Below are 11,650 nucleotides of genomic sequence, written 5' to 3'. Positions count from 1 at the left end.
TTATAAAATAGGCATGTCATCTGTAAAAATTAGATTATAAAATCTTATGATAAACATTATTTAAATAAATTCATTTTAGTTCCTTTGGGACTTGAATGTGGAGAGATTGACTCTGTGCAATCCTTGCTGAAAATCCTTAGAGAGGAAACTCTAGGTCTCCAGCTATTTTCTATGGTTGCTGGGGGGTTTCTTAAATCACTGGAGATGGGAAATGATGTGAACTCTAGCTCACCCAAAGGTTACACTAACACTATTGTAATCCTTGTTTTGACAGTAAGCTACCACCCCTTTTAGCCAGTGGTCCACACAAGCTAGTCAAAAGAGAACCTGTGCTAAATAACATTCTCTGTAAGAACCAACTCCAGGATGTTGGTTACTGTGTCAGTGTAAACAACATGTACATTTTAATTATTTTTCTTTTTCTGCATCTGATGAGTCCACAGGCTCTGCCACAAACAAGTTTCTGTAAGTATGACATTATTACGGATACAAGGTGTAGAAGTGTCACTTACCAGCCAGCACAACCCAGAATGGCATAGCAGGGTCTTCTCTTCCAGCACACCCTGCAAACAGTTGTTGCAGCGCTGTACTACTTCTTGTGATTCAGTTCTCCAGCTAGTTCACGTACAGTCCCACCCCTTCAGGGGTAACCGAGTCCTACAGAACAAGAATCCACCAGTCTCACATTAAGTCTTCAGCCTGAGCCCAGACCTGCAAAAGGATTTTTGAGCTACCTTCCTTGGGGCACTTGTGGGGGAACCCAAGCCCTTCCTTTACTCTAGCTTTCAGCCCAGGGACCCTGTAGCAATCGGCTAAGATCTGTCTAATCAAGCCTTCTGGGGCTACCTCTTTAGTCTGTCTCTAGTTTTTCCCATAGCCCCTTCCCAGATTCATATTTCCATAGATCCCAGAGGAAAAACAGACTAGTAACAGAGAACAAAGCAAGCATAAAAGTTCTGTACCAGGCCTCAACCCCCAGAAGCTCCTGGAATCTGAAAGCAGTTAGAAAGAGTCTGGCCCCAGCCCAGCTTTCTTTCAGGTAGTCTTTGGATGGCTGCTGAGACCTAGCTAGGCTTTCTTTCTAGTGGAACCACACAAAAGGTTCATTACTTTTCTAAACCAACCATCACTGTCCAGAGCTTTCCTGCTTTCATTCCCCTCTTTCCAGGCTTATCATCTCTCACGAGTATAGCAGAGCAGGTCTGATTGAGCCCACACTTTCTCATTAACGCCTTTCTGGCTAGTGCCCACAATCCCCTTAAGGGATTGGGGGCTTTTTGTTGTGTTTTCAGAAAATATATTTTACAAACTTACTTTTGATACTTGTTTATATAGAAGACCCAGTTCCCAAAACTGCAGAGAGAAGCAGGCAGAGAAACAACCAGCAATCAGCCTAATGACTGACCATGGCAGACAGAAGTAAACTGCTGCTTAGAGCTGGTCGAAAATTTTCTGACAAAACATTTTTCCATTGGACAACATCAGTTCATCAAAATGAAAACACTCCATGGGAATGTGTCTGTTTGACCAAATTTTGTTTTGATAATAAAGTTTTAAAAATAAGAGTTGCAATAAGAGTCAACTGTCTCAAAAGGGCATGTTTTGATTTTTTCATTTCAAAGTGGCTTTTCATTTAGAAATCTATGTATTTGTTGTGTCTGAATTATCTGTCTATTGCATTTCAACCACTGCTCTGACCTGGAATCCACGTTTTTTTCCCCCCTCAGGAAACTTCAAAAATTTCGACTGTTTGTTCCAATCCAGAGGTTCCCGCCCCGCCCAAACGTTGCATTTCTAGGACATCTCTACGCCTGCCTCCGCCCTGCTAAGGCTTCCTATCTGGCTTTAGGAAACTGACCTCAATGAATATTAATATTCTCAATGGCTCCGCCTCTGGCAGTCTCCCATGGCAGACAGTGACCCGCCCCCTCTCAGGCTCCTCCCCTCCCACCGTCGTCTTGAGGCCTACTACTGACGGAGTGTGCCCGGGACTACACGTCCCAGCGTGCCTAGCGCGGTCACCCGGAAGCCGCTTTGTGGGGGCGTGGCGGACTGAGTAGCGCACCAATATGGCGAGTCTTGGAGCGCCCAGTTGGCGGTTTCTGTGGCGCCGCGCGGCAGTTCCCGTAGCGCTGCGGCGCCCAGGGCGAGCCTTGTTGTGGAGCCGCGGGTACGGCCAGGACGCGGGGTCGGAGACCGGTAGGTTCCGGGCGCGCCGCGAGCCCTTGGCCTGAGGGAGGGATACGGAGCGAGGCGGGAAGCGAGCGGGTGGGTGTGTTGGCGCAGCCCAGCGTCCTGCGACGGGTGAGGGCTGCGAGCTGTGCTCCGTCCGTGTCCGCTTGGGCCCTTTGACCTCGGGCAACAGCCCAGTCCCCGACCCCTGCGCTACCCACTCCACGTCCTGGGTGGGAAAGTCTTGGCTCGCTAGTGCAGGCTGACTGGAAAGCCGTGGAGAGCCTTCAGTGACAGAGCTGTGCCACCCCGTCGAGGGTGCTGGAACAATTTGCGTAGTCGGGGTGCTGAGAGCTATTGAACCAAACTGAACCCTATACATGACGGAAACCACTTCAAGCCCCGGGGGTGTGGCAGTACTAGTTCCAGCACCTATGCACCCCTTCATCTTCTGAATGCTTGGAGATCTCGGGTGGGACAGGATAAACACAAACTCAGTCTGTTTTAGACCTGAAAATGCTCCAAAATGATTCTTTCCTGAGCACTGCCTAACTTGCAAACATCAGTATGTTTTTGGAGTTTTACCTTCTAGACTAATGCCTTGAATTTTGAAAGTACTGAAGGACCTTGTCACTTGCACACTTCACTTCTTGGTCTGTTTCATTCTTGGCTGGGATATGCCTAAACTACACAGGTCTGGTATTCAGACCTTTGAGTCTATTGGATGTTAGTCTAAGCACAAGAAAATAATCTAACTTTTATAAATCTCTTTCAGACAAAAAAAAGTCAGATGTCACAAAGCCTTGTTTTATGGATGAACTGGTTCAGAGTTTACTCTTTAAGATGACAGGGTTGGATTTACAGAAGGTTTTTAGACCCATTAAACAGGAGCTTAAACCACCCACTTACAAGTTAATGACAGAAAAACAACTAGCAGAGGTATGATGCCTTTTTTTTTTTTTTTTTGAAAAAGATATTTGTTTAATCAGAAGGTTTACAGCAGCTAAAGCTCTTGTTTACTTTAACAAACACAGCTGTCATAGTGAAAGACCTATATTAAACATTATCTAAAATATATTTGAAATTCTGTGCACTACTACACCATTCCAGCCCATTTGATAAATAAAATATATTTTACTCGTACTCTTAAGTTACGGTTGATTTCTTTGATTACTTTCTTCTGTGTGGGGAGTTGAATGTCAGTAGGCATACACTTTTCAAAAGATTAATGGGAAATGTTACCAGGAAAACACAAATTTAAAACATATTTTTTTAATTTGTTTATTTCTGAAATTCAGTACCAAACTAATCAAACTCCTGATTTCTTTGTTCTTACCGGTTATTGTCCTTAGCAGTCTGTCTTTGTTTAGTAAAAGGCTGTAGTAGGTTGATGACTTCACAATCATTATGGCCTGTGCAAAAGTTGAGATTCAGCATAACTTTAGGGTGAAATACATTTTTTTAAAGGAAAATGAAACCTATGGTAAACTAACAGAAAAAAAGGCACGGCAACTTGGGCACAGATATATTGTAGTACCAAAAATGTGTTTAACCTTTTTAATTGACAAGATTTCAATGTAGTGATGTCCTTTAAGTATCTCAGAAGATATTTTGCCTTGAAGTCTCTCTCTCTCCTTTTCTCTTTGGTTTTGGTTTATTATATATGGATGGGAGTAAACTGCATATAGTTCTGTCCCTCTAGAATGATGATTTTTTTTAAATTAAACTTCATTTTTTTCTTTGATGCTCTGTGTGTATGTGTTCTGTGTATGTATGTTTCATGTCCAAACTACCTAAAATCCTGAAAGTTTTTTGTTCAGTGTCTTCTCTGTTCCCTGGCTGAACCTCTGGATGGTTGAGATTCCTAACTTAAGCCAGTTTTGTTACTACCACAATTCTGGGTCTCTCCTAAGCGTGTGGTAATGCTATAATGCACCTTGATTAGAAATCTATCTAGGGACTTAGCTGAAATAAATTAGGTGACTTCAACACCTTCCTTATTCTCTTTGAATCTATTGTCCACCTTTCCCAATTTCTGATCTTCTGTCAGAAGTACTCAAGAGTCTGACAAAGCAGTGTTTTTAAGTCAGGTGGTTTATTTATTTAAGAATTGCCTGCATAGTATTTTAGCCAGCCTGTCTCTCTCTCCGGAATACATTTCAGTGTAGTAAAAGTTGAAGGAAGTTTATTTTTTAAACATATTCTTACTGGTGCTGAATGACTCTCCAACACAGTGTGATATTTCATTGTAAAGTTACTGGATTTTCTTTTCTTAGGCCACAAGAAAAGCCATTGAGGAAGCTAAAGAACTATTAAAAATGCCCCCTGTTCTGAGTGAGCGAGAGCCAATTGATGATGTGTTAGCAGAAGACAGGATCCTGGAAGGAACTGAAACTATCAAATATGTGTTTACTGATATAACTTACAGTACTCCACATCGTGTGAGTAACTTAGTATATTCTGCAAAAGAGCTTCTTGACTATGTACTTTATTTTTACTTGTAACTTCAAAGGAACAGTCTTGGGTTTCAATAAAATGTTATCGCAGTTCAACCTCAGGTAAGAACAGTATAAAATTACAAGGAAACATTTATTGCCGGCAGAACTAAAAATTACGTTCTGATGCTGTAATACAGGAGTTTCTCTTGAAAGGAAAGAAGGGGAGTGAGATCTCATTTTTGGGTGTTCAGAAGAAAGCCAGATATTTGCAATTATTCAGTAAGTGTTCAGTGAATTTCCTTGTAACTAGTTTTTTCCATCTCTAGAACATGACTAACAAGCATAAATATGAATGACATTGGACAAGTTTACAGTTGTGAACAGGAAAGCCTTTTTCTAGCATTTCTGCTTATCCTGAGCTGCTGTGCAGGAGGATTTTTCCCAGCCAGATTTCTCACCTTACCTCTGAATACTAAGGGAAAAACTAAGAAAAATATGGTGATAAAATATGAAAAAAAAATTTCCCCCTTGATTTCAGGAGCGTTTCATTGTAGTTAGAGAACCAAGTGGTGTGTTACGTAAGGCCACCTGGGAAGAACGGGACAGGATGATACAGGTGTACTTCCCAAGAGAGGGACGCAAACTTGTTCCACCACCAATATTCAAGGATGAAAACCTTAAGGTAATTATGTTTTTTTGGCTTTGTGGAGATTCATCACTAGTGCTGCTCTTCTGGTATAGTGCGATACTGAAATGAAAGTTTAAAACTGTGTTGCAAAGGCCTGTTTTCTGTACCAGTTCAGTGATACTGGTTTAGAAACCTGTAGCATGCATGCAGTTAGTCTTGTATAAAGATACTTATCGGCATAGCTCACTTTCATAAATTTACAGGTCTGGTAGTCAGGAACAAACAAATTTTGTGCAGATGAATCAGATGGAATGAGTTGTCTGTTACAGGTACACACTTAACTACTGTGTATATTAATAAGACTATATGCCTGACCTGAAGCTGAAAATGCAATGTGGCTTCTGGCAAATAAATTCTTTCTTTTTTCATGTATTTCATTTAATTACTGCAGCAAGGAATCTAAGAGCAATTATTGCACTCATGTGGCTTGTCATTCTTGGCTTTGTACTTTGTTGACATTTCCTGAGAGGTGTCATTACCTAAAATAGAAATGTACTGGCTGTTTAATTTCTTCATTTTAAAATAAGGGGTAATATAAATTTTATTCCTGAATTACAACTGTCATTTTAGACTGTGTTTCGTGAGGACCGTCATGAAGATGTACTTAACCTGTGTATTGCGCAGTTTGAGCCAGATTCAGCTAACTATATCAGAGTAAGTCCATTTTACTATTTCTAATAGGAAGGCTAATGCCAATGACAACTTGTAGGTTTTCATTTATATGAGAGTGTGAATTCTCTGTGGACCATAGCTCTCGAAAAATCATTGCCTTTTAATAGCTGCATAGATTTAAAAAAAAGCAGCTGGAGATTTAGTGAAAAGCATGTAAGGCTCTTTTAATGTGTGTCTTTCTAGGAGACCAGCACGTTATGAAAACAAAAAAAAATCATTGACCAAGTGTATCTGATTCTATATTCACATTTTCTTTTTGTTACATTGCTATACAAGATGTTTACCATTTCAAAACAAATTCAACTTTAGTGAACAAACAATTGTATAATATGTAGTAAATTCTGGTAAGTTAAAGGGACACTACCATCTTGATATCTAGTGAATGTAATGCGTTAAAAATGGCTTCAGATACTACCCTTACCCCAGCTATATGCTCTGTCAATATTTTTCTCTCCATTGTGGCTATGTGAAAGACCCACACAGATTGACAGTGTTGTCAATTACACAAATTAAGCAAACTAAAAATCTCAACTTCTTATAGTGATGAGATTCCCAGAAAATTTTTGTAAGTATAAATTAGTGTCACTTAACCATAGTGAGCAATGAACCAGCAAAAATAAGCTTTGAAATATGAATGTTTAATTTTATACTGTTAACATTAAGAAATATTCTCCTGCATACAGTTAGGCATATGTGTAATTTTATTTGTATAGATAGTCCCATTGACTGCAGTAAGACTACTCAAATGAGTAGAGTTATCTTATATTTACAAAATTTGACTGGAGCAGACACAAATTGACCTTAAGATTCCAAGTGAAAAAAGTAAATGGTACTTTTGTTAGTACTAACTACTTGAAATTATTTAGGGGTACAAGTTAAGATTTATAAATATTAATTCCTAACTTTAAGCCATGCCTGTGGCCTGATCTTCAAAATTGCCAAGTGCTCAGTAACTCCCAGTTGGAATAAAGAATTTAATGTCCTACCTATCCGTTTTGTTTAACTCTTGGAACTTGTATTCTTAATTCAAGTGCACGCTATAGTTGTAAAACGTGTGTTCATTGAAAATGTCCGAGCACATAGTTCCATATTTAGCAGTTTCCCTTCTTAACCTTTCCTATACTCTACTGTAAGGTTATTTTGAGCCTGATTGACACACACATGCTGAATACCATCTTACCACAGCAGTTCCTTGAAATCCACATTAAACCATTCCCATAACCCAAACATTGAAGCTTCCTGCTATGTCAGAACTTGAAAGTGAGACTGATTTACAAACCAAAGAGCAATTGTCTGTTTTTATTGTTCAAACTGGGATATAGTGTGAAAAAGCTTAAGTAGATATTGTTGAAAGGCAAATTTGACTTCTAAAAAAACTTTTTTTCATGAACTATTAACACATTTTACCTCACAGCATCTATTGAAGCTTTGAAGTCTGAGACTGCAGGTGCTCTGCTGGTTCCTTGCATGGATATGACAAGCATACACCTTCTGCTTTTTTCCTGCTTTTTTTTCCTCCTCAAAGCTTAGTGTGTAGATCCTGTCACTTGAGCATAGCTAAGGAGTAGATGAAAGGCTTCAAACTAACATTTTCCCACAATAATGAAAGGGTTAGCTGTGACTGTATTTCCCAATGTGCTGTTATCTAAAATTAACACTTTTACATACAATAACCTAGGTTTGACAGTGCTTTGAGGCCATCTGTGTGCTGTCAACACTATTCTAGACCTTTGCAGGTGTTGCAAAGGTAAATCTTTAACTCTTCTGGCAGTTCAGCAAGATCTGGAGATTGTCAGGATTGTAAACTAAAATCTCATTCTGGGTAGGTTCATCATCAGACATATGAGGACATTGATAAATATGCCAGATATGATCTTCTGCGTTCAACAAGACACTTCGGAGGAATGGTGTGGTATCTGGTAAATAGGAAGAAGACGGATGGCTTATTAATTGATATGATCCAGAGAAATTTGTAAGTGCTGTTTGGACACTAAATTTGCTTTGTTTCCCTAGCATAAAAACAGTTAAAATCAAATCTGATTTCAAATAGTCATGAAAATACCTACTGCAAAATATTTTTGCTGTGATTTTGGTTTATGCGAATGGATATAGATGCGCAAAAGTTATGGGTTGTATTGAGCAAATACTGACCTGTACCTCTTAGTTCCTGCAGAATTTAACTTAAACTGTATTTTTTTTTTTTTATAACCGTTGGCACATTTTAACTCAGTGGAGTGTTAAGACTCAATCTTAAATTACATGTATATTTTGTAAACTGATCACTTCATGATTTTAAGTGGAATTTTAGGATTGGCCTTATAGTTTAGGAGGACAGGGTGAAAATGAAGTACAGTAACTCCTTGCTTAATGTTGTAGTTATGTTCCTGAAAAATACGATTTTATGCAAAATGTTAAGCAAATCCAATTTCCCCATAAAAATAATGTAAATGGAGTGGGGGGGGGGGTTAGGTTCCAGGGAAATTTTTTTCACCAGATGACTCAGTATAAAGGTTTAACATGTTAACAAGGCAGCACAAATGAAGGGAGGGGAGACAGCATGGCAGACACACACTCACCCTGTGTGTGAGAAATGTGCATTGCCCTTTTAAGTATGCTGACCCCACTCTAAGTACATTGCCTTTTTAAGTAGATCAGCAAGTTAAGACAGCAGTTGCTGCCAGCAAGCTTCCTCCATCCTAAGGAGATGGGGTAAGTGGGGGGCAGGGGGTATCCTGACATTAGCCCCTCTCTCTCTTCCTCCCCCCCTGCACAGTAAGCAGGAGGCTCCTGGGAGCAGCTCCAAGGTAGAGGACATGAGCAGCATATGTTATGGCAGTGGGGGGAGGAACAGCTGAACTGCCAGCAATTGATAGGCTGCTGGTCCCCCAGATCCAAGCCCCCACCAGCTAGCTCCAACAGGCTGCTCTTTCTGCAAGCAGTGGACAAAGCAGCTGGCTGCCAAACAAGGTTAAGGGAGCATGTTCGCTTATTGATCAGCAATGAAATTACATTAACCAGGATGACCTTAAGTGAGGAGTTACTGTATCATTAGTCCTTATTGTATACATACTCAAATTGGGGAAATGACTGACTTTTTGGGCAGTTGGTGGTTTTTGCCCTGGAGTTTCCAGGGCCTTAGTGAGGTACTTTACTTGTGTAAGAGCATCTGCACTAAACATGTCTCATCCCAGCCACTTTCTTGAACACCAGAAAAAAAAATTATTCCAGCAGAGCAGTTTCAGCTAACACTAGCTGAGACTACCATATGGGTTTTAAGTAGCTAATAATACACTTCTTAAAATTTACAAATCCATCTTTAAAAGGTCCAAAACAACCTTGATGGAAATGTTGGTGCAAGACCAGGTATAGCTGATACATGTTCTTAAATAGATGACACATCATGACTGATACTCTCCAGTTCCCACTGTTTCACTTGTCCATTAAAATCAAGTATGTTTTGTACCCTACAAAACCTAAAATCCTAGTTTTAAATGGGAGATGGGATTGTGATAGTGGCTACCACATTGACTGAAATTAATCTCAAAGAAAAGTCATTTTTCCCTAAGTTCAGTAGTGTTTGAGGCTTAAAATCAATTAGGTAGGACTGGAAAATATTTAAAGGAAAACTGCAGTTACTAAAAAACTATCTTCCCTTTCTGCTTTTTTGTGAAGTGAGAAGTAGTCCTAAATGTAGATAACAACATGATTAATTCTCATTTGCTTTTGAGTTAAATTTTGGGAGATGTTAGTTTCCCTATTAAAAAACTGACTCACATTAGATCAGAGAGCTCTGGAAATTGGCTGGACTGTTAGCAATTTTACACTCCAGGATTGGTGAAGATAAATATTCCCCTTTTTTGGCAGAATACAGAGCCATTGTGTATTTTGAAACATACGCTAGGGAGAGACTAATGCACAGGCCAGCGCTCCTTAGTGTTCTTATTCTGCATATAACAAAGAATGTGAGACCACTGATATAGAAGCTCACTTACACTGTGGAGATCTGTTCAGATTTTTGCTTGGATCTTAGTTCTGGGCTGGTGTACCTACATACTTTCTCACACTTGTACTAACAAAATGCTACAGTATTTTAAAAAAACTGAGAAATGAGTCTTAACTTTGTTTTTAGAATAGATGATGCTACATGCTTAATCAACCTTTATCATATGCTCCATCCTGACTGTCAATCAGCAAAAGAAGCGAAAGAGGAAGCGGCTTATGGAGTAGATTTAATCAAGGTATAGTACATTTTTCTGCTTTGGATGTAATAGAAAGGTGAGGTTCATATTAATACCTATTTTCTTTATAGCTAGCCACAAAGTCTTAGTTCTTTAAGGAACTCTCTTTAACTAGCTAAATGTTTATACACATTTGCAGGTATGTATAAGAAATCACTACACTCCTTAGCACTTTGTTAAAATTGTTATGCTGCGATGCCTCAAGGAATAATGTTGTTGTACAGTTTCTGATGCATAGAAAAAATGGTGACACAGGGTACTGAAGAATTCTAATAGCTGTTTTCTTTAACAGGTGTTCATGAAAACAGAATCAAAGAAGGTAGGATATATAGAGCTGGCTCTTCAGGCTTATCAAGAAGCACTGGCTAGTTCAGCAGCTTTGTGAAATAAAAAGGGCTTATTTAATCAAGTGTTAACATTCAAGCATTCCATCGTGTTAATATCTGAGAAGTATAAAATGTTGCTAATGCTGTATAGAACTCTAAAATAAACACAAGTGACAGAGGTATGTGGTTCAGACTCTTCATAAAATAGCAAACTAGCTCCCAAGGAATCAGCAGGGTAATGCAAATTAGTTCTTTTAGCAAGAGTGAGTCTTGTTTTCTAGTTGCAGAATTCTTGTAAACAGGTCAGTACTAAAACAGTTTTTACACTTGTGGTCTGGTCCTTCTCTAAAGGCCAGTTTTTCAAGTGGAAGAGGTGAATGCAGTCACTAAGTATGAGAGAGGATGACTACTATGCAATACCTTGATATAGTTGAAAAGGGACACTTCTGCATGCAACTTCATGTTAAACTTGTGTTTAAGTTAATTTATTTCAAGGCAAGATGAGCATTAGTACAGCAGTTTTGATTCTTTGCACAGGTTAGTTTAAAGCAGGGGTAGGCAGCCTATGGCACACACATGCATTTTAAATGAAGCTGCTTAAAGATTTTAAAAACCTTATTTCCAGATGACAATAGTTTAGTCATACATTATAGACTTATAGAAAGAGACCTTAAATCTGAGTGAATAAATGAAGACTCAGCACACCACTTCTGAAAGGTTGCCAACCCCTGGTTTAAAGAGTGAGGCAGTAGATAAACTGACTTAAATTAGGTGTCAGCCCCTTATATCTAAGCCTTAATGCAGTGAAGCTACATGTGACCTCGGATATAAAGTTAACAAAAAAGTTTATTCAGCTAAACCTTCATAGGCAGTTGCCCAGCAGTGGTTAGAGTATTAAGTCACTTAAGGCAGCTGGGGTAAGTGATCCAGTTTTACCAGATACCTGTCACTTCAGAAGTGTGCTACTGCTGCCCAACACTGTAGGTGCCCACCTGAAGATAAACCGGTCCTCAACGTCAGGAGTATGTGCTGTAGTTATTAGATGCTTAGCTCCCCTGAAAAAGTAACATGTTGCACACACAGATGTAGGCTAAACTGCACTACAAGGAAATGGTA

At 39.3% G+C, this 11,650-nt stretch overlaps 1 protein-coding gene and 1 long non-coding RNA gene across 4 annotated transcripts in view; one reads left to right on the top strand and one right to left on the bottom strand.

Annotated features, from left to right (window-relative positions):
* The window catches only part of LOC142047196 (uncharacterized), an 89,100-nt gene extending 87,161 nt beyond the window's left edge, over positions 1–1,939 (bottom strand). For both annotated transcript variants that reach the window (XR_012656376.1, XR_012656375.1), the window contains exons 1-2: positions 1,859–1,939; positions 513–657 (exon numbers count right to left, since the gene is read on the bottom strand). This is a non-coding gene — a long non-coding RNA (uncharacterized LOC142047196). The remainder of the gene's footprint in view (positions 1–512; positions 658–1,858) is intronic.
* A 93-nt stretch (positions 1,940–2,032) lies between these two features.
* Positions 2,033–10,713, top strand: MRPS22 (mitochondrial ribosomal protein S22). 2 transcript variants are annotated; one of them, XM_032797113.2, is made up of 8 exons: positions 2,033–2,199; positions 2,948–3,111; positions 4,449–4,613; positions 5,149–5,292; positions 5,869–5,952; positions 7,797–7,942; positions 10,100–10,208; positions 10,501–10,713. In XM_032797113.2, exons 1-8 carry the CDS (start codon positions 2,070–2,072, stop codon positions 10,591–10,593), a joined length of 1,035 nt encoding a protein of 344 aa, XP_032653004.1. In that variant the 5' UTR covers positions 2,033–2,069; the 3' UTR covers positions 10,594–10,713. The 2 variants fall into 2 exon arrangements, with proteins under 2 accessions (XP_032653004.1, XP_032653005.1); XM_032797114.2 differs by having other exon boundaries at positions 2,082–2,170.
* Positions 10,714–11,650: the final 937 nt, after the last annotated feature.

The sequence above is a fragment of the Chelonoidis abingdonii genome, chromosome 8 (assembly GCF_003597395.2).
Source record: "Chelonoidis abingdonii isolate Lonesome George chromosome 8, CheloAbing_2.0, whole genome shotgun sequence".
NCBI lineage: Eukaryota > Metazoa > Chordata > Testudines > Testudinidae > Chelonoidis > Chelonoidis abingdonii.
Note: the sequence above shows the minus strand (reverse complement) of the source record. Positions and strands in the feature narration are given on the sequence as shown.